General features: G+C 36.6%; 2 protein-coding genes across 4 annotated transcripts in view; both read left to right on the top strand.

Moving 5' to 3' along the window:
* The window catches only part of LOC126253418 (cytochrome c oxidase subunit 6B1), a 35,133-nt gene extending 13,726 nt beyond the window's left edge, over positions 1–21,407 (top strand). For 2 of the 3 annotated variants that reach the window (XM_049954741.1, XM_049954742.1), the window contains exons 2-3: positions 20,725–20,849; positions 21,108–21,407. In XM_049954741.1, coding sequence (XP_049810698.1) covers positions 20,737–20,849; positions 21,108–21,279 — 285 coding nt within the window. In that variant the 5' untranslated portion in view covers positions 20,725–20,736 and the 3' untranslated portion in view covers positions 21,280–21,407. Of the gene's footprint in view, positions 1–8,749; positions 8,774–20,724; positions 20,850–21,107 lie in introns of those variants that run through there. The other variant, XM_049954740.1, reaches the window with a different exon arrangement.
* Positions 6,908–8,604, top strand: LOC126253416 (sarcoplasmic reticulum histidine-rich calcium-binding protein). The gene has a single exon (XM_049954736.1). It carries the CDS (start codon positions 6,955–6,957, stop codon positions 8,242–8,244), a length of 1,290 nt encoding a protein of 429 aa, XP_049810693.1. The 5' UTR covers positions 6,908–6,954; the 3' UTR covers positions 8,245–8,604.
* Positions 21,408–21,777: the final 370 nt, after the last annotated feature.

Here is a 21,777-nt window from a genome sequence, read left to right on the forward strand (position 1 = left end):
AGTGGGAGCAAAAGAGGAGACAGTGGAAATGAAAAATTCAAATTAATGGAGACCATACATTAGCTTGGGGGGAGGGGGGGGGTCTGGATTCTCCCAGACCCCAGACCTATGTGCTTTAAGACTTGGGTATAGGGGGACGGTGTGTTTGGGACCGAAATGTTAAACATATGGACTTAAGTGAAAAAATAGTTTGGGCACCCAGAATTTTTGAGCTTCTGAGGTATGGTGAAGACACTGGCAGTGGGAAAGAAAGATGAAAAGAGTTGGTGTGAGAGAGAGGAGACAGTGGATTGGGCTATACTGTAAATCAGTGGGAAAAAAGACATTGGGGTGTAAAGAGAGACAGGGTAAAGGAATTTAGAATCTTCTGTGAATATGTTTGCAAGCAAACTTTTTGGTAGGAAGGCAGAATAAAGAGTGAGACAGATGGTTTCCCTCTTTTCCGTCAGTCTTTTTTAAAGAGGGACATATTCACATCTTCTGTGCGCCGACAGGAACATTTTTCTGCTGGTGTTGTTTGGTCAATGCCAAGAGACTTGACCAAAGGAAGAGGGAGAACACCAGATTTCTTAGGGAAAACATTATGTATGATTATTCTCCCCCCCCCCCCCCCTCCTCCCTTCCCCCCTCCTCCTTATGTTTCACTTGATTTTCTCAGTTTTTCCTCCCTAGAAGAACTGTCAGGAAAATTGGGTGAAGTTTCTTACACAGTGTGGATCTAAATACATGTAATTTTACGTCACAACTTGTATTTAGTGTACATGAAAAAACATGCCTTGTGTAGTTGGTGGCCGATATATGGGGTTGAAATCTGAATGATCTATAACTTCAACTTAGTTGCTTTGTGTGGAAAAAAAGACGTAAAGAAATTGAAGGAAATTTAACCCCACAACAGTTACACAAGAAATCTGCTACCTAACATGTCGGGGAAGATTTAGAAATACCTTTAGTAGCTGAGAACAGCTAAGTGAGAGTAAAATAGTGGTTGCTTACATGGTTACTTATTCATCTTGGAAGAAACTTAAATGAAGCATTGCTTAAGTAATAGGGCTATTTGGTATATATTGGTTTGCAGGGCAGAACATTAAATTTTTGCCATATTTATAGTCCATTACCCTGTTTCTTTTCCCTTCTCTTGATTTTTCATTATCATTTTCTTCACCACGACCACCACCACCACCAAGTTCTGTATTTTCTATTATCTTTAACTTCTTGAGACTGGTGTATGTATGTTCTCAGACCAGAAATATTCAAAAAGAAAAATGCATTCACTTTGAGTTCACTTGCATGTCACTAATTTGTCAGTAAACTGTTAATAGTTCATGTTAAGTAAACATAACCTAATTTTAATGATGGAGAGAGGAACATAATACATTAAATTTCGAATTGATACTTCATGTGCAGTTTACATGCACCATTGCGTTATTATTCCTCTTTCCAATGTTTATACGAATCATTTCCTGGTTGCAGCCATTTACTCCTTAAACAGTAACAAATTTTGTTTCAATGAATTGCCTTTATGGTTAATGTAAAGTAGCTCTGCTTGTAAATGTTTTACTGAGCGTATGGTTACGAGTAGTCTAGAACACAGGCAGCATAGAAATTTGAGGCCTATTTTGTAGGAGTGAACTTTTAATTGAAAGACATTTTTAATTTGTTCCACTGCTTTCCAAAGTGACCTGATGGACTGCCTGCTGTTTGGTGGTGGACATTGGTGTCATTGCTCTTATGTTAAAATTGTCTCGTCGAAATTTCTTTCTGTGCTGCTGATAAATCTGTCCTTTCACTGTCAAGATTAACACAATAGCTACATTTTTGAATTGTTCGTAAGGTCATAATACAGTATTTAACTGTCACAGCCTGCTGATTTAATGCTGTACTCATAATTGTGCTGCGATATCCATTGAGATTTGTGTGTTGTTAACTGATTGGATTTAAAGTGTTTATAGTAGGGCTGCCAGTTATTGTACCAGTACTAATTTCCTGAAAGTGATTCTGAATATTAGAACAGTTCTGTTATTGAAAGACATATGTAAATGATAGCTTTGGTGAGAATCACAGACACTGACATTTGTCACAACATTGTCATGTTTTGTTTGTAACTAAACATTGTTCTTCTGTTGTTGTTGTTGTTGTTGTTGTTGTTGTTGTTGTTCATTCTGAAGACTGGTTTGGTGAAGCATTCCACACCAGTCAATTCTGTTCGGTCATCTCTTCTTCTCAGCGTAACAGTTGCAACTTTTAACTTCCTTACTGTTGTCAAGCCTTGACCTCCCCAATAATTTTAATCTGCTCACTTCTTTACTAAAAACTTAACTTTTCTTTGATGCCTCAGGATGTGTCATCAACCGGTGATATCTTTTAGTCAAATGTGCCCATCATATTTTTCTTCCTAGTTTAATTTAGATCATCTTGATTAATTATCCAATCTACGCATCTAATCTTAAGCATTCTTCTGTACACTATATTTTAGGTAATGTGAAGCATCATCAGTTGAGTCATGGGTTGTACATGGGTTAAGTACATACTGTATTCATTATACATTAGTGCATAGCGAAATACAAAAATGTGTAACATGGATGTCATTAACATAGTCTTCAAACTCTCATGAACACGAGACGTATGTTTCAACTGTTATCACTTTAGAAATCCATCCTGATCTCCACAGAGGAGCTGTATAGTACTGAATTGAACACATTTGGACATGGTATTTAGATTTTTTGCAGCTGGTGTTAGACACAGGTTTCTATCAGTACAGATTGGCTATGTCGTCTTGGAAACGTTAGTGATTTCTCTCTTCCACCACTATGGTCAGCTGTTTACTGGACAGCCTAATAATGTAAACTGTCAGCTCTGTTATGGTGTTCAATCAACTCGGAAACCAATTTGGGGATCTCATTGCTGTGCTTCTGCACAGATTTTAGGTATTTACAGATTCACAGAAGCATGTTTGTATGTTTCCCACCTTCCTAAATATGTTATAACCAAATTGAGCAACATTAGTGTCAGTGAAAGAAATCCATTAAATAGGATTTAAAAAACCAAGTTGTTGTTTCGCTACCAGCTTCTTTGACAGCAATTTGAACATGAACTGAGCAAGCAATTTTCTCATGACCAATATTGTATGAGTAAAACATTAAGGTGTTATTGAGTTTTTGTAGATATAATATGTTTTTGCAAAATCTGATATCTTTTGAACCCATAGTACAAATGTTACTGTTTTTGCAGTTCTTCAATATTTTAATAGGTACTTAATTTTTAAAAATCTGTGGGTATCTTCTCCAAATTTTTCACCATAACTAAGTCCTTGAACCGAACTATGTAGAAATTTTCCATATTGTAAGTCATCAGATTTTCACATCTAATTCAAGATGATTTTCCAGTAGTTTGGTCACAGATTTGATAGAAATATACCTGTCAGCTTCTACAAATGCATTACTTTATCAATAAGTGGCAAATTGAAATTGTCTTTGAAGTGATTTTATCAGTTTACGTATAGCATTTTTGCAGCTCTCATTGAAGCCATCTTCAGTCTCGACTATTGAAGTAGGGAACCTCAGTTACAGTTTTCAGTCCTCTGCTGATAGTAATCTCCATGTAGTGTATTGTTTTAGAAATTCCGTCAGAAATATTTAATAGATGTTTAAATGTTGTTTAACTGCCAAACGAATGGAAGAGAGCAATTATTTCATCCATATTTAATAAAGGAAACACAAGATTGTGCAAATTACAGATGAATTAGTACTATTTGATGAATAGCCCAACTGTACAGTAAAGTAATGAAGTGTAAAATGAAAGTGCAAACAAGTCAGAGGAGCAAAATGTACTTAGATTCGAAGCTTGTGTGCAGATTGTATTTTCACTCTTAAATACCTCGTTGAAATGAGGCTAGAAAGGGGAATGAGTTCACTTAACTTTATTCCTCTACAGAAGGTACATGATACAGTCCCACTAAGTAAGTTTTGGGTAGCAGTACAGAACTTATTGGGAATAAGTATGTCCAGGCAATAAGAAGCTTGCATGAGAGTTTGCAACTATATGGTTGAAGTAGGTAACAAAATTTCCCAAGAATTCTTCATAAATAAGAGTCTTAAGATGATGACATTCATTAGCACCAATTATGCTTGGAAGATGATTTGCAAAATAGGAAGAAAAAGTGTCGTGGAATGGGAATCCCTGCAGAATACACACCGTTTTCTTTGCTCTTCGCTGATGACCCATGTCACACATTCAGGAAACTGCGTGAATTATTCTCAAAATGGGGAATGAAAATATACATAAAGACAAAGTACATGGTAGTGGGTGAAGACTGCCAAGATGATTTGGATGTAGGATTCTACAAAATTTAAAATATCTGCACAATTAAATACTGATGTGTCGCTTTTACAACTGCTGTGTTTAAGGCAACATAATAAGTGTGTTTTGGATGGGGAGCTGCCTTTTCTTAGTAGTGCTTCAGTGTAGACAAGTACACTGATAATGGTTTAAGACTAAATTATCTACTTGCTGTAAGGCAGATTATTGAATACAGCTTGTCACTGTCTCTTATGAGGTAGGATTAATAAGGTGATGCACGTGCAAAGAATAATTGATTTATTTTATTGATTAAGGGTTTGTTTCGTGAGTTGAAGACCATTATTGATATTCTTATGAACTGAAGTGGCACACTCTGCATGAACATGGAAGAATGAAGATTATAGCTTAGCACCTATTGACAAGGCCATTATACAGGGTGTATCATAATTATGGCTTAAACACATACAGTTGAAAGTACACAATACTAGAAGCAAAAAATGTCTCAGCAAACATAGGGTTGAAAATGCATACTCTAAGAGTTACGAGCAATTTTTCATCTTTGTTACTTTGAAACACAACTGTTCTAATGATCAAGTACTTGTAACTTTTAAGGTATGCATTTTAGTGCAAATATTTGCTGGATGTTTCTTTCTTATTATTGTCCATACTACCACATCTTTAAATATTGAAAGCAAAGAACTTGCAGTAGAAGAGATTTGTTTCACAGTATCGAAGATGGAAAAATTGTTCGTAGCTCTTAAGATATGCATTTTTGACCCTCTGTTTACTGAGACTCTTTTGCTTCTAGTATTGTGTGCTTTCAACAGTATCTGTTTATGCCATTAATTATAATACCCTCTGTAGATGGAACATCAGCTTGAAATGGGAAATTGCTTGTGTCCTTTAGGGACCTATCTTAAAACTTACATAAAGTGATATAGGGAAATCATAGACAACCTATATCTGGACAACCATATGGAGATTTGAACAGTTGTCTTCATGAATATAAATCCGGTGTGTCGCCACTGTCATCTCACTCGGTCAGGTGTTAAGAGGTTCACAGTTTAATTTGTTTGTAAGAAGTCAAACAATTTATTACTCCTGTATTGAAGTTCACCAAAAGCAAGTCTTCCTGTGCACAATTTGTTAATAGAACAGAGGAGGAGGAAACAATACTGGTACCTGGACACCACACGATGGCTTGAGAATTACAGATACAGAGACATGCATATTTACATAAGATTGACTTAGCATGATTTAGGGTTGTTTGATCCAGTTGAGAATTTTTATTTCGGGGGAGCAGAGTTGTAACACTAGTACTACAGGCCAGCTCTACTAGTGTAATGCATCAACATGTGATCAAATACTTTTTCAGGATAGATTTCTAATCTCATCACTGTTCATCTGAGCTTGCTCTCCCTCCCTCCCTCCCTCCCTCCCTCCCTCCCTCCCTCCCTCCCTCCCTCCCCTACCACTCCCCTCTCTCATATAGTGAAGTTATCAACTTCGAAAAGCAGGAATCTTTCAGCATTAAAGTTATACGTTTGAGGGGATTCTATTGTTTATTTAAAATGTGACAATTTTGGTTCATACAACTGCAATTTCTGTTCCCATTTGTGAACATACGTGGGATTTGGATGTGTTGAAATGTTTTTGCGACACGTGAAAATATAAAATATTTATCTTGTATTGTGTGTGCTAAAAACAAATTATGAAATATTTGGCTATGGTATGGCAAGTGAAGTTGCTACATTTAAATGTGGGGCCTGATAATGACATTTACAGCTTATCTAAATGGACAACTACTTGCAGTAGCTAGTTCCTTAAGTCATATATTTTGCCCTAACGTCGTGGAATGCAGCAGCTTTGCAGTGTTATTGGAAAAATTACATTATTGCTTCATTTTTTTAGCCTACTTCTTATTTGGCTCTGGTAATTTTCTCTCACCTGTTGTATCACTTCTTTTTAGTGAGTTGCTCAGTTAAGAGATTTCTTTTACACATTAAATTATCCATATTTTTGTAAGACAAGCCCATCATCCTTTCCCATCCAATATCTGTTTTCTCGGTCTAAGATGATCTTTTTGTGTGGCAAGTTTGATTGGTGGGGAAAAAATGTCTGTACCGGCTATGAGAGACAATATATGTTCTATAACAGCGAGGTACATTTTTGTCCCTTTAACATTTTTTTTTGTTGTTGTTTGAATTATTGTATCCTGGGGATTTATACATAGAGCGATTTGTCTGTATTTACATATGTGTGTGTATGTTGGGGGTGGGGGGAGCAGATTGCCCAGGATATTGTCCTCTATTTAGAGATTTTATTTACTGAAATTCCAAGAGTGCATGATTGTACATTATCTTATCCACATGATTGCTATTTACCTTTTGATTTCTCGAAAAGGAAATTGACATTTACAGGATTTTAAATGAGGCTGGCCCTAAATGTTTGCTGTCCGTTATTAAATGTGCAGTGTAGATAAAATACTCGCTTTATTGGAATATAGCTTACAATGATGGATTGTGGTTTCAGAAAATTTTAATGAAGTTGTTTAGTCCGGCAAATTCCATATGAAACAGTGTTTAGCACCTTAATTACACCAGGCAGTTTCTCTTCCTTTTAGGTGGACTACAGAGAGGAGAAGGGGCATCCCACGTGATGGTGTATCATAGGTTGGACAGCGGCAGTTCGAGCTCTGCTGCCTTCCAACAGGAGTCCGAGGCTCCCAGAGACGCCGGAGAAGACTCGGGGGGACCACCAGGCGGACCTGAAGAGGGAGGGTCTTTTCCAGAACGACGGCAGTCATGGGAAGGGATGGATGATGATAGGGGACCAGGAAATTACAGAACAAGAGAAGGTCGATACTCTGAACGTTCGAGGTCACGAAATGGTAGAGATGAGAGGTTTCCAAGGAGTGGATTTAGATCTAGAGACAATCGTTATTACAATCGATCACGTTCAAGGGACAGAAGGGGGGGCAATGTAAGGGAGCGTGAAAGAGTTGATGACAGGTTTTATGACAGTCCTAAATATGTTGATAGGCAAAGGTATCGTGAATCATCACGCTACCACAGAGAATCCAGGTCAGGTGAAGGATATGAAGAAAGTTCTCGATACATCGAAAAATCGAGATACTCGGAAGAGTCAAGGCATTTTGAAGATTCAAGATACAATGATTCCAGATATCGTGATGATCAGAGATGTTCAGAAGACAGTAGGGGCCCAGATGGTCAGAGGTACTCTGAACAGAGATTTCGTGATGATTCAAGGTTTGATGATAGGAGATATGGTGAAAATTCAAGGTACGATAATGAGCCAAGGTACTCTGAGAATTCAAGGCGTTATGGCAGACACCGGGAAAATAGTGGCGATGATTGGCACTCAGAAAACAGGTCACGTCACAGAGAGGAGAGGTACCGTGGTACGTCCAGGTACTCGGATGATGAAGCAAAGTATGGAGAAAGCTCAGTTAGATGGGACAAACCAGTTACGGCTTATGGAGAAATGGAGGAAGAGGATGATGATGATGATGATGATGAAGAGGAATCGAAAGGAGATGTTGTTGAACCTCCAAGAATTCAAAATGTTTTCCAGAATGATGGCAGCTTTTTGGAAATGTTTAAGAAGATGCAAGAAGCCAATAAACCACCAGATGTTAAGGAAACTGAGGAGGCAGGACAGAGTGCTGAGAGCAGTGTACCTGCTACAGCAAGTTCTCCAGAGACAACTGCACCATCTGTTGGTTTGAAAAGACCAACTGCGTCCCTTGTTGGAAAACGCCGTGGTGGTAGAGTGCTCCCTACAGGAATGGTGAAAAAAGTAAGGAAGGTGGAGGAAGTGGAAGAAGAACCACCAAAAGATGCATGGTCCCTTTATATGGCTGAGGTGCGCAAATATAAGGAAGCCTCGTGTGAAGAAGAGGGAAAAACAAGGCCACTTGTTAAATAAAATGAAGGACTTTTAATAATTTTGTTTAATAGGTGCGAAAAGAGATCATCATAATTTGAAAGAATACTTTTTTCTGGAGAATAGGTACAGTCTCTTCTCGCAGTAATAACTCTGAAGATTAAAATTTCTGCATTTATTTATGTTGTGATGTGTACTTTTGTCAAGTATTTAGTTATAGGATTATTTCTGGATGAGACTGAATGAGGTAGACACTGACAGTGTGTTTAGTGCTGTGGTGATGTGGGGGAATACCTCAAGTGACCAAAAAGACTCTGCCACTGGCTGCTTGTAAATAAGAAATATTTTTGAATCTACAGCATAGTAGTAATGCCTTCTTAGGGAACTTCTCTACAATGCGAAGCAATTTATAGCTGTAAACAAATTAGTTTAGTGGACACAGCAATGAACTGTCATCAAAGAAAAAAAGTACTGTTATGTGAGAGGATGCTTTATTGTTGATGTTGAAACTTTCTGGTGTTGTGTTTTGGCTGTTATTTCCAGGGTCCTGAAAATAATTTTGATGATATTGGTAAGTTTTGTTTTTATATATATATATGTATATGCTTTCTTCATTTTATATTATGCATACCACATCCATCATTGTAAACTGTTAATCATTGGTTGTAGTAAAAGGAACAAGGGCCACAGTTTGTCATTGTTTTCCATTTTTACTTGTATACTACTCCATAACAATGTTTCATGGTGATTGTGAAGTAAGTTCAGTTTGTTTTCTTTTGTGTGTACTCAGACAGTGAAAAACAGTCTACTCATGATTTTTTTGAAAGATTTTCAGATTGTTGTTTACTTTTTCCCAAATATTGCTGTGTTGGACTCATCTTCACATTTTTAGCAAATAACATGGCATTAATTTGTGTTACTTGTTATTTTGATGAACACAATACTTGCCAGGAGTCCTACTACATTGTTAAGTTATTAACTTGCTAAGTCATGTTGAGGGTGAAGTACATGTAATGTATAGGAACCAGAAAAGATTGTTTCAGTTATTTCATTGTAAAAGTTAAATTTGCCTAACAGGGTTGTTATGTTATGGATCTGACTTTTTGGGCAAGTTAAAGGACTAATGAAGAATGGTCAGTTTCATTTGACCCATACAGATACGCTTTTTGTGTAAAAGAATTAATGGATGAAGTGTATATAAGTTTGAAGAGATATGTCATATTGTAAAATACAATTAACTGTTGGTCTTTACAGTCTTAGACTGAAAGTTTATTTAGTTTCATCTCTACCTTATGCATTATCTGGTCTAATATAGTGAGATACGATGCAGATTTAGTGTGGAATTCCTTTGTAAGGTGGAAGGAATAATTGCTGTTTTGGTCAGCTGCTATTATTTATTTCCAGTTGATCAGTTAAAATCAATTATCTTGTTATTTGTGTGCTAGGGTTGTGTGTAGTTCTACCCAACTATCTGGCTTCTCGTTGTGGTCGCTTCAACCAATATATATAGGACTCTCTTCAGAATCTTTGTGCTGACAACTGAATTTGTGTGTGAAGTTTTCGTGTTATATTCTTACAGTGTCATGCATGTCATTAATCACTAAAAGGCAGTGGCAGTAGTTCAGTAGGTGTAAGCCTTTCTTTTGTAAAGCTTAAATTACTTGGAGCATCTACATCTATGTTTTTACTCTGCAATTCTCAGTTATGTGCCTGGCAGAGGGCTCTTTCTGGAACCACCTTCAAGATACTTCTCTACCGTTCCACTGTTGAACAGCGCATGGGAAAAATGAACACTTAAACGTTTCTTGCGAGCTGTGATTTATTTTGTTATGATTATCATTTCTCCCTATATAGTGAGTGCCAACAAAATTATTTTCATGCTCTAAGGGAGTTGGTGATTGAAATTTCATGAGAAGTTTCTGCTGCAGCAAAAATGCTTTTGTTTTAATGGTTGCCACCCTAATTCATGTATCGTATCCATGGCATCCTATCCCTCATTTTGCAATAATAACAAGCTGACCTCCTTCAATGTCCTCCGTCAATCGTATCTAATGTGGATCCAACACCGCACAACCATACTCCAGGTGAGGGCAGGCAAGTGTAGGTCCAAGCAGTCTCTTCAGTAGACCTGTTACATTTTCTAAGTGTTTCACCAATAAATGGCAGTCTTTAGTTTTCTTTTTCACAACATTATTTATGTGATCATTCCAATTTAAGTTATTCGTAATTGTAATCCCAAGTACACAGTTAAGTCTTTACATTTGTCTTTACATTTGTGTGATCTATCACATAACTGAAATTTAGCAGATTCTTTTTAGTGCTCATGTGGATGACTTCATACCTCTCATGATTTAGTCAATTGCCACTTGTTGCATCATACAGATATCTTGTCTAAATAATTTTGCATGTGATTTTTATCGTCGTATAACTTCACATGACTGTAATTGACAATCATCTGCAAGCAGTCTTCTAAATTGTTTATATAGATCAGAAATAAGATGGCCTATAACACTTCCTTATAGAATGCCAGATATTACTTTTGTTTTACTCGATCAGTTTTTGTCAGTTATTACGAATTGTGATCTTTCTGACAAGAAATCATAAATCCAGTCACACAACTGACGGCCTGTGTCAATACACTCATTAAAGAGCTAGTTGTGTTTTGCAAGAACAATATTTTATGAACCTATATTGCCTATTTGTCAATAAATTGTTTTCTTAGAGGTAATTCATAAGGTTCGAACACAGCAAGTGTTTCAAAATCCTCCTCCAAGTTGACATTAGTGATATGGATCCTTAATTCAGTGTATTACTTGTGTTTCTTATCTACTTCGAGGTTATCTACTTCTAAGTTACTCATGTTGGCAGTTCTCGATTGTAAAAATCTTTTTGAATAGAATGTATTGCGTGAAGTACGCAGTGGTTCCAAAATCAAAAGTTCCCATTTTCAATTTGTATTCTCCGTGAGGGAGTACATGTTTCTATGTCAAAAAGATTAATTAAAATCCTTGGACCACTCATCTCCTTCTGTGGGTGGGTTCAGTAAATGGAATTCTTAGTATGTGGCTCCCAGAAGGAGACTTAATAAATATGGGACTAGCTTAGAAAAGCAAATGACATTATATACCAAAGAAGTATATTGAACGAATATGTGATGCTCTTTACAGGCAGAGCAGTGTGAGCAAAGAAAGTTGGAATGGAGCAGAAAAAGACGTGGCAGTGTAATGCACTTAATAATTTGCTTCTTAATGTTTAAGGGATATCGCTCTGATCACTGGCAACAGAGGCAGCCAAATTCATAGTATTGTGGAAAAAGACCTTGTTTCACAAAGCACCTAGCTCCAGCGCATGTTGATCTCTCAGTTATTCATATGATTTTGAAACGCATCCCTGTTGATTTTTGAACAAATTCTAAGTTGATTTCTGAATAAATCGTAAGTTGATTTTTGAATGCATGAATAGTGTACATGATGTCTGCCCGGGAATCCCCATCGCATCAAGGCATAAACTTTCCTGCAGACAAAAGGGGATGGTGCTGTACGAGCTGTACCGAATAAAGCCAAACGGGTGAACGAAAATCGCTGTTAATGTGGTTGACTGGGTTTGCAAATGATCAGCGTTGTTATAATTACTAGCGACATCCATATATTTAATAAACGACTAACATGGATAACAGGTAACAAAGATTATCTATTATCTTCTGTGTGTATCCAAGAAAATGAAAGTTTGACAGAAAATTTTTGGCCAGACCGCTACACTAGTAAGGGCCAGTTATACAGTTCCCGGCTTAGCAGCTGCTAAAATTCTATTCTGGGAGTAGTGCGGAAAATGTGTTGTACGAACACGTAATAACACCTATCCGTAGAATAAACTCAGGACAACTAAACTGGTGATTGTGGCAGGGTTAGTGAAGTTAACCAGAGAATATGTTTTGACACTGGCAGGAATTTTTACAGAATTAGTGAAGACTATATAGTTTATTAGAATGAGGAAGGAGAATAAACAGGGACTCTCACAAATTATGGAAGAATATGACAATTCCAAATTTATATAAAAATTTCGTACTACTACTTTTTTCGAACTCATGCTTCAGAAGCTGGAGAGTATAAATAAAATGTGAAGCTGTTTCCTAACACAAAACTTTTTGCTTGTAGTTGGCCTAATAGGCATTTGATATTGGTACTTCGTGAATTATATTCTGTCGTGTTATAAAAATTACCATTTGTGCCAAAACAGTCTCGTTTATTTGGTGTGTGTAACAATTGCTGCAATATTAGGCAGGCCTATTTTGTTTTATCTAGCAGATGGTGACAAAATACATGTAATCAGATAGAGAAACGACACCAGTCTTGGGTACTATTTGTATTATCAGATTTTCTAGTATTAGATGACGACATTTCGTTTTTTCATGTAGCAAAACGTTGACAAATTTGAGGTAATAGATTCTTTCCCAGAAAGGAAAGTATGCCATATAAAGCTCTGGCAAGATTAGAGAGAAAAAAATGCAGTGACTTAAGGATTGAAGAAATGTGTACTGTCTTGCTTGTCTCTTGTCTTTACTGGTTTTATGTATCCCATATTTAATTTTATGTCACACAAAACAGCTGTTAGGCAGTAAAGACTGCAAATTTTCGGAACAGTTCTTGTTCTGCCGGTTACAAATAATCCTATCCAGTATTAATTGCGAGTTGTTAAACCGGCCGACTGGGAGCAGGAGAGGCACCACTGGACATTTTAATTTCCACTTTCCTGAATATAGTTTGATTGCACCCATTACAAAATATTGCGCTACAAAATGAAAATAGTTTTGAAAAGTCTGTTTTTTAAATTTTTTGCATCCTGCTTCAAATACTAGAGGCAGGGGGGAGTGCCACTATCTAATATTGCCCCAGTTCGGATATATTGTAGACCTGGACCTGATGCACTGAGGAGTCTTAAGTTGGCTGGCTGGTGTGGCCGAGTGGTTCTTGGCTATGTCTGGAACTGCGTGACTGCTGTGGTCGCAGGTTCAAATCCTGCCTCGGGCATGGATGTATGTGATGTTAGTTAGGTTTAAGTAGTTCTAAGTTCTAGGGGACTGATGACCTCAGCAGTTTAAAGGCGCATAGTGCTCAGAGCCATTTAGCCAGTCTTAAGTTGTGGTGGGGAGGTGGTAGTCTTCACATGACCCGTGTTTACGTTAAGTGATTTTGCTGTTTCCTCTTCGTTTATTGCTCTCACGTCAAATGAAAACAAAACGGTTTCTGTGGCTGGGAGCTATCAAGTGAATTAAAATACATCCACATAATTACAGAAGGCTAAAATATGTTAATGTCAGATTTTATTTTATTTCCACCTTTCTGACAGTCGAGCATTAATCACCTTGCAGAACAATGAAGTTATTTTTGTTGGTTTGGTAAAGAAATTTGGTTTTTATTAACTTTTTCTGTTGAGGCAGTTAATTTATTTGAAGTGAAGTGTTTAATTCCACTCTATTGGCTAGTTTCAACTGTTCGCTGCATTTCAAGTGCACGTTTCAATCTTCTAGCACGTATGGCATTATGCCATAATAAAGAACCAAACATGAGATAATACAGTACTGGTACTCAAGAAAATTTATGTCCGAATCTGGACACGCGAAGGTGCACTTTAAGCTGAATTATGCATTTTAGTATGGTTCACAAAATTCCCATGCTCTTTGAGTATCCTCTGATGTCTTGTTTCTTTTATGACATAATGTAAGATCTTTTAATGTTTTACATGTACAAACATTCGGGCTTCCTGCGTCATCGTAGCTGCGCAAGCATGGTGACGCCTATTATCTGGTGTTCTCTGGGAGCTGCTGAAACGAACCTGTTTTGTAACAGGCTGCAGGAAAATATTCTGAATGGTTGTTTGAAAAGTGTTACTTTCAAAGTAAATTTCCTTTTACGCAAGATGAACTCTGTTCGAGAATGTACGATGAATTTATTAAGTCACAGAGCGTTCGACTCTCATTCAAAAATGTCCGCTGTCTTCGGCTGGCGAGATCACCTTACATGAGCTATGACTGTTTTACAAAAGTGCATCGCAATCTTGATTTCAATGCTTCAGAAAGTGAAATGGGTGTTTGGTGGAATTCGAATTTATACTTCCGTAATACGAAAATATGCAGTGTACATGTTGCTGCACGTGAGAAATCTTCCCAAAAACTTGTTTTTTTACATGAGTTTCGTTTTCTAAAGTGCCGGGCAATTCTATGCTGGTGTATAAAACCACAACCATTGAAAAGATTGATAAGTTTTACAGTTACAAGGAAAAAGTGTATCTTCATATGGGAGAAAGTGTATTTTTAACTGAGAAATCCGTGAAGAATCCAGGAACTTTTTTTCCTCTTCAATGTATACACCCTGATAAAAGATTGTGTGAACATTTACACAGGTTCCAAATAAACATTGGTAAAGTTTCCTGATCACCAATTCAATAGTTGTGGAAATAGTCATTGTTTTTGACTTCATAGTGCAGCTTTCAGCGGTATGTGCCAGTTTTTCTTGAAACAAAACTAGACCATCTTGTACAACTTTTTATGTTCTCAGAAAAATGATAGGTTTCTTGAGCAATTTTCTTATGAGTAATAATATAAGCAGAGTTGGTCGAAGAATAGATGCTTTAAAAAATGTAAAGTTAAGCTTTCTTTATCTCCAGAACTAATTGTGATATAAACCTGAAACTTGACATTTAATAACTTGCCAACACAAGGTCTGAGAATATAAAATTTCATTCTCCTACAGCTTTCCAGTAGTTTACAAATTCAGGGACAATTTATGATTTTTGAAAACACTAAAATGAGAAGTTTTGCCTATTTTTACAGATACATTTTCTGCAACATCTTTTAAACCATTATCTTTAGAAAGACAGTCTTGTAAACCACCTAAGAAACTGTATTTGGTTCTGTAATCTGAGCATATAAGGCCCTGAAAAACAAGAAGGTGGAGGTGCATTGAAAATATGCCCATATTCCACTGGTACTCAAGTCTGACATCATTAATGATGACACACAGTTGTTTAGTATTCCCTGGAGAAGGTAATATTGAAAATCCTGTGTCAGAAGGACTCAAAAAAACTTCAGGAAAGGGGTGTCTTTCGTCATTACTCATCATGACAAATTTTAGCCGGTTTCCCTGCTATAATACAGAATTAGACTTGTTCTAAACGTCTTAATCAACTATGCATTACAGAGGCACTGGACATCATGGTTGTAAAATTGTTGCATAACTGCTGCAATACACAGCGCATAAACTGCCGTACAGTTCTACACCATAGTCAAAAGGAAAGAACCATTAATTTTGGCGAAGTTCACAGCAATCTGCGTAACATTATTTTGAAAGGATTCATGTTATGGCAAAACTTGAGTCTTTTTATTACGCAGTGCTATTAACACGTTAATTTAATGTAAGTCTAAAGTATAGCAAATTTTGTGTTCGCATAGTTCGCAGCTTATGAAGAATATTAATGTACTGGTGAAAAATTGTGTAAATTGTTGCTCTGGTCCATGACAGCCTTACCATTGCGGGGTTTCTTTTAAATTGAGAAAACTGACATTCCCATAATCATAGGGGTCATGCCCAATAGCTGTGCAACAGCAGCCACCAGTGGATTTGTTTACTACAGTTTCTCTAACCTGATAAGGGTTTCTTTACATAGCATCCCAAGCAGGATGTTAAATTTCTTTCCTGTAAGTGTCACCAGCCAAAACTAGAAGAGAGATCTCTCAGGATCGTAAGCTTATGTTTTTACTTCAGGCTACTTGAAATTTTTCTGGTTTCATTAGTATGCCAAAAAAAAAAAAAAAATTGAGGGGAAACTGTACTGCCAGCCAGGTGATGATGGAGCTGGAATAACTGCAATGTGTGCTGTTATAGCACCCAGCATGTGGCAGTCCTCGATTGCCAATAAAATGAATAGTTGAAGACAGTTTATACGATGTGTGTTGCAGGTGTTGTACAACTGTTTTACTACCGTGATGCCCATTGCCCTGTTACTTCACAGTTAAATTTCTAAGTTTAGAACCAGTTTGATCCTTTAGTTGTTATAGGAGGAAAACAGTCTGAAATTTGTCTTGATGAGTAGTGACCAAAGACACCCCTCTTCTAAAGTATTTAGAGTTCACTTGACTCAATCTCACTTTCTGGTCATCAGGACTTTAAATATTACCTTCCCCAAGAATACTTAACAATTGTAAAACGTTGTTAAAGACGTCAGATTTGAGTGCCAGTGGAAAATGGGCATATTTTAAATGCATCTCCACTTTGTCATTGTCTTTTAGTGTCTTATATGCTCACATTGAAAAACCAACTCCCATTTCTAGGTGGTTTTAGAACATGGTCTTTCTAATGGAAATGGTTTAAAAGTGTTTGCAGGAAAAACTTTATTGTAAAAGTGGCCTAAAATACCAAATTGTGATGTTTTTGCAAAAAGCTTGAACTTTTCCCTGAACTTGTAAACTGCTGGAAAGCAGTAAGATAATCAAATTTTACATTCGAAGACCTTGTATTGCTAAGTTAATGGAGGTGAGGTTTCGGTTTTATGTCACAGTTAGTTCTGAAGAAATAAAAAGCTAAACTTAACATTTTTTCAAGTGTCTTAATTTTTTTGGTCACCTTCCCTTTGAGTTATCAATTTGAAAATTGCTGAAGAAATATTTTGTTATTGTTCTTAAGACCACAAAAAGTTGTAAAAGATTGCAAAGTTCTGTTTCTTTTAAGAAAATACTGCCAAAGGTGATAAGTCTCAAAGTTGCTACAAAGTCAGTGGAGCATGTTTGATGGCTGTATCTCTAAAAGAATTATATTGGCTAAAGTACTTGTACCATAAATGAACTTAAGTATTTTTGTGAAATTTTTGCAGGAGATATACTTTAAATTGATTGATTTTGTGTGTGTGTGTGTGTGTGTGTGTGTGTGTGTGTGTGTGTGTGTGTGTGCATGCGCGTCTGCATCTGCGGAGCACTACTGTGGCTACCTGCAGGCATTATTGCAACTTAAATGGCAGATGACAACTTAGTTATAGCAGAATATATTCTCGATAAAGAAATGCAATGTTTGCTTGCCTATTGGCTGATCTAAAGTGCATCTTGTAAACAATTACATATGATGTCAGATGGTACCATCGAGGAATATGATATTTGTGACAATTGTACCCTGTGATGCCAATCTCATGCTGAAAGAGAGGGCTTTTCTGTTATCTACCATTAAAGAGTTGTAAGGTCATTGTGATATGAAACATAAACAATTTATTACCTGAAGGTGTAACTATGTCAAGAATTTACTTATAATTTATTAATCATTGTAAAGCAGCTGTTGTGGTTTTTATCAGGTGAAGTGTAACACAAAAGTATTAGGATGTCCTGAGGAACAGTGGGTTTGTAATGATTTGTTTCCACAGACACAAGATTTCACAATAAGGAGCTGTTACACACACACACACACACACACACACACACACACACACACACACAGTGCTGATGGTTATTTTATTGTAATTTTTCTTTTCACTGCTGGTTAGTTCCTTCTGCGAAGAAGTGATCATTTTTATGTTTTGTGATTGAACAGGACTATTGAAAATTTTATGATTATAATAATTTTTTTAGCGAACTTAAGCTATATTACTTTTTACTTCATCTTTCTTTTAGCTTCTTTACTTGACATAGCAGTACTGGCCATTGACAAAGTTCTCCAGTAATTTTTAAAGCATTTTTCATCCTGTACTGTAATACACTTTTGGAATTGTGATTTTCATCCTACTAATTGTGTATGAGTATGGAAGACTTCTTTTTGCTTATGGGGAAATGGTTTTCAGTAACAGATGCTTTTTTTTTTCCTCCCCTAATCCACGTGTCTGTAGCATTTCTCAAGGCTGTGAACTTTAGTTGTTGGTTTCATTTGTTCTTAGAATATTCTGTATTGTGAAAATGAACATTCAGAAAATTGTAAAAATGTTAATGTTTCATACCCAGAAACATGTAAATGTCTTTAACTCATTGTTACTCTATTGAGCTCATTTCATAATTTTGTTTCTTGAGCAGTTTATCTCGGTCTGCTTTTTGAGTGTCTCACTCTTTCCTTTTATCTAATTTCATCTCATTGTTAATCTGTTACATATCTTCTGTCCATTCATTCTCTTCTGTTGTAAAGCTAAACATGCTTCTCACTCCTCGTCTGTTTAAGTTCTTTGCTGCTGTTTCCTTCACTCAATTTGCCATTGGCAAGATCTTCTCTTTTATGTTTTGATATTCTGTTATATTTATTGCTTAGAACACTAAAATTCCACTAAATACACTGTTTGCTACCTTAAGGAATTCCCTTTCATGTAAATTTACTTCACTTCTCATTGATCTGCTGTAATAGATTTTCAAGAGTATACCGATGCATGCATCTCAGCATTGTTCATACGACAGCAACACTAAATATTTTGACAAGCACATTTTCATAAGAAAACCAAATTATTCAACAGAAAATCTTTAACTGTTACGCCATTTGATTAACAGAGCTAATTGTGCTAATATCACGGAACATTGTGTTCCATAACTGGCAAATATCACAGACAGATTTTACAAAATTACTGTAGTTTGACGAAAGTCATGTTGCAGTTTAAAAGACTCTGGAACTTGAGTCGGTGTAGATAGCAATCAGTACTTGGTTCCATAAGCTTTCAACTTAGAGCCGCCCAGTGTGGTGGCGTGGAGTCAATAAGTGTAGCCCAATAAATGGTGTAGAAGAATTTTCTGCCATTCTTTAACCAAAGATCGCAATAATTGATAAAGGCTGGAGAATTTTTGTTCCCTTAGCCTTTGATAAAGTTTCTCCCACAGATGTTAAATTGGACTGAGATGTGGGCTTTGGCTAGGCCATTTCTGTATCCTTACTTGCATCCTTCACAAAAAGTCTGACATGAGCAGAGGTGAGCTTAGGATCAATTTCATGCTGAAATTCCCAGTTTTGTCCCATTTTATCTTTGGCGTAGGGCAACGTGCATTCTCAAGATTTGAAACAATCTGTAATATCTTCAGTAAGCACCAGAGGGCTGCCACCTCAATGGATCACCACACCAGTACATTCCCGCCACTTTGCTTAACAAAGGGTATTTGGTACTGGACGTCATTTCTTGCATTGAATGGCCTTTGAACATATCGAATCCTTTCATTGCTCCACAGCACACGCAACCACTGTTTGTGTCCAGTCGTGTGATGTCGCAAACTCAAGTCAGGCTTTCCTGTTCTTTGTAGATATTAATGGCTTTTTGCTTGGGTGTTGGCCATGAGACTAGACTCTAAGAATCTGTTTTACAGTACCATTCCATATTTGTATGTTGTGGAATTTATGCAGTTCTTATGTCAACAACAGTCTTCTTTGGGTCGCCCTTTGATATTATCCTTATGAGATTCTTCAATTGGAGTGTGACTTTGCTGGGCCTGTGTGTTCTTTATTAACTTTGGTTCCTGTGAATTGTTTCTTCTTATTCCCAACAGTCAAAATTTTTCAGGACAAACCAAAATCCCAAGTGACATCTGCCGGATACTTGTCCGCTATAGGGCATTGATTACATTGTTTTTGAGGTCCGCTGTATACTCTGTCATTCTGCGTGTCGTGAACTGCGTGAAAACAAAACAAAAGCTAATGTAAACCAAAGGTATTTGACGTTATACTGGCATAGGCATTTTATTTCCAACAATAAACCACAGTGTCAAAATACTTTTGTTCGGACCACAATATTCTCAGTGTTATACTTACTGCCATTGTGCTGAATCCTGATGCACATGTTTATATGGATGTGTGCTGCTGCACTGTGAGCCTAGACGGGCTAGTGAGGTAGGAAGCACATGACACACATCTAGCAGTGAAAATGTGTGTCAAAATAATTGTCACTACTGCACCTACCCTTCTAAGCTGGAAGGTATCCCCACCATACAGTGTTCTAGAACTTTCAGGAACATTCTGGCCAATCTGTAACTTTGGCACGTAATTCTCAGCTGCTTCACAGACTTCCCATTCATGTGATGCACCCTTTAGAGACCTATATCGTCCAACCCAACTCCAGCAGTTCCAACCTTCTTCAAGGATGATGGTTGGAAAGCTTACAAACTGTATAACTCCTGTGGGACTGTTGGTTAGCTGTGGAGATGTAATGGCATCTGTGGTCAAACAATGTTTACAGTTATTATATATTTTGTCAAGTTACAAATTAAAACAATCCTGATCATGTAAAAACATTTATTACAATTATGTGATCAAGACTGTTTTAATTTGTAACTAAAAAATTTGCACTGATATTGCTGTTCTTCCAATGATGTGTGTAAAGATCATATATATTTTGGTTACCAGTGTCTCGAAATTCAACTTTTGTAAGAAATGTTTATGAAATCTGACAAATTTCCACTTTTCCTTGGGTGATTACTCATTGGATCTTGAAATTAACATAAAATATATTGAATGTTGCTTTTTAAATGAAAGCAGGTGTCTTTGGATTTCGTTTATGTATAAAGTGAGGAATTGTATTTGATTGCAGATTTTATATAGAATGCCTGCCGCCATAATGCCTGTTACCGAAGCTGCGGCAAAGGGTAAAGAAGAAAAGCATGAGCTACGAACAGCTCCATTTGATCCAAGATTCCCAAATCAAAATCAAACAAAGTGAGTAAAAGTTTTGGTGGCTGTTGAATTGAATTTATTTATTGTGAGGAAACAGGAAATAGTCTTGTTATGTTTAAAATAACAGTATTAAATAGAAAAACCTTGTTAATGTTTTTATAGAGTAAAATTTATTTGTAACTGTAGGAATTGAAACAAAACCGGTTGAAATCAAACTCTGATTACTGTAACATGCCTTGCCTTACGTAATTGTAATAGTTTTTGAACAACATGGTGTATTACTACTAAGGTGTGTTTCAGGTACTGTTACCAGAGCTATCTCGACTTTCATCGTTGCAGAGCTCTGAAGGGTGAGAACTATGAGCCGTGTGATTATTTCAAGAGGGTATTCAAATCCATTTGTCCTAATGCGTGGATTGAAAAATGGGACACACAACTTGAAGAGGGCAGATTTCCTGGAAAAATTCTGTAATTTGTGTGTACGTATGCCCTAAGGCACGAAATGACAGTTTTTCCTGTAGTGTTGTTGTAATGGTTAATAATGCTTTTGTAAATGGATCATGTAAATACATTGATAAAATATGCTTGAGAAGATGGTAATGAGTGTTTAAGATGCTCTTCAAATTTCATAAACTTTAGTGTATATAATAAATTGTCCCTGACAGTTGAAAATGTGGCAATGAACAATTAAAGCTGTTTGTTACTTTTCATTCCTGTCAGAAATAGTTTCCTGAATCTGTTCTTGAAGTCTTAACTTCCACATACTTAGTTCCATCGATCTCTCTCTCTCTCTCTCTCTCTCTCTCTCTCTCTCTGTCTGTCTGTTGTAAATGTTTGTTTACTATGTATGAAAAATTGTGAATGTACACTGTCATTAGGGCATCCTATATGTAATTTCTATTAAATATTACTGTTAGAAACATAAAATACACGAAAAAAGGAGGGTTTGCAACATACAGGTATGAGCCCA

Source organism: Schistocerca nitens, chromosome 4, assembly GCF_023898315.1.
Source record: "Schistocerca nitens isolate TAMUIC-IGC-003100 chromosome 4, iqSchNite1.1, whole genome shotgun sequence".
NCBI lineage: Eukaryota > Metazoa > Arthropoda > Insecta > Orthoptera > Acrididae > Schistocerca > Schistocerca nitens.

Bases quoted from the DNA above. Each gene is read 5' to 3' on its own strand.
- LOC126253416 (XM_049954736.1), top strand. From the start codon at position 6,955: ATGGTGTATCATAGGTTGGACAGCGGCAGTTCGAGCTCTGCTGCCTTC.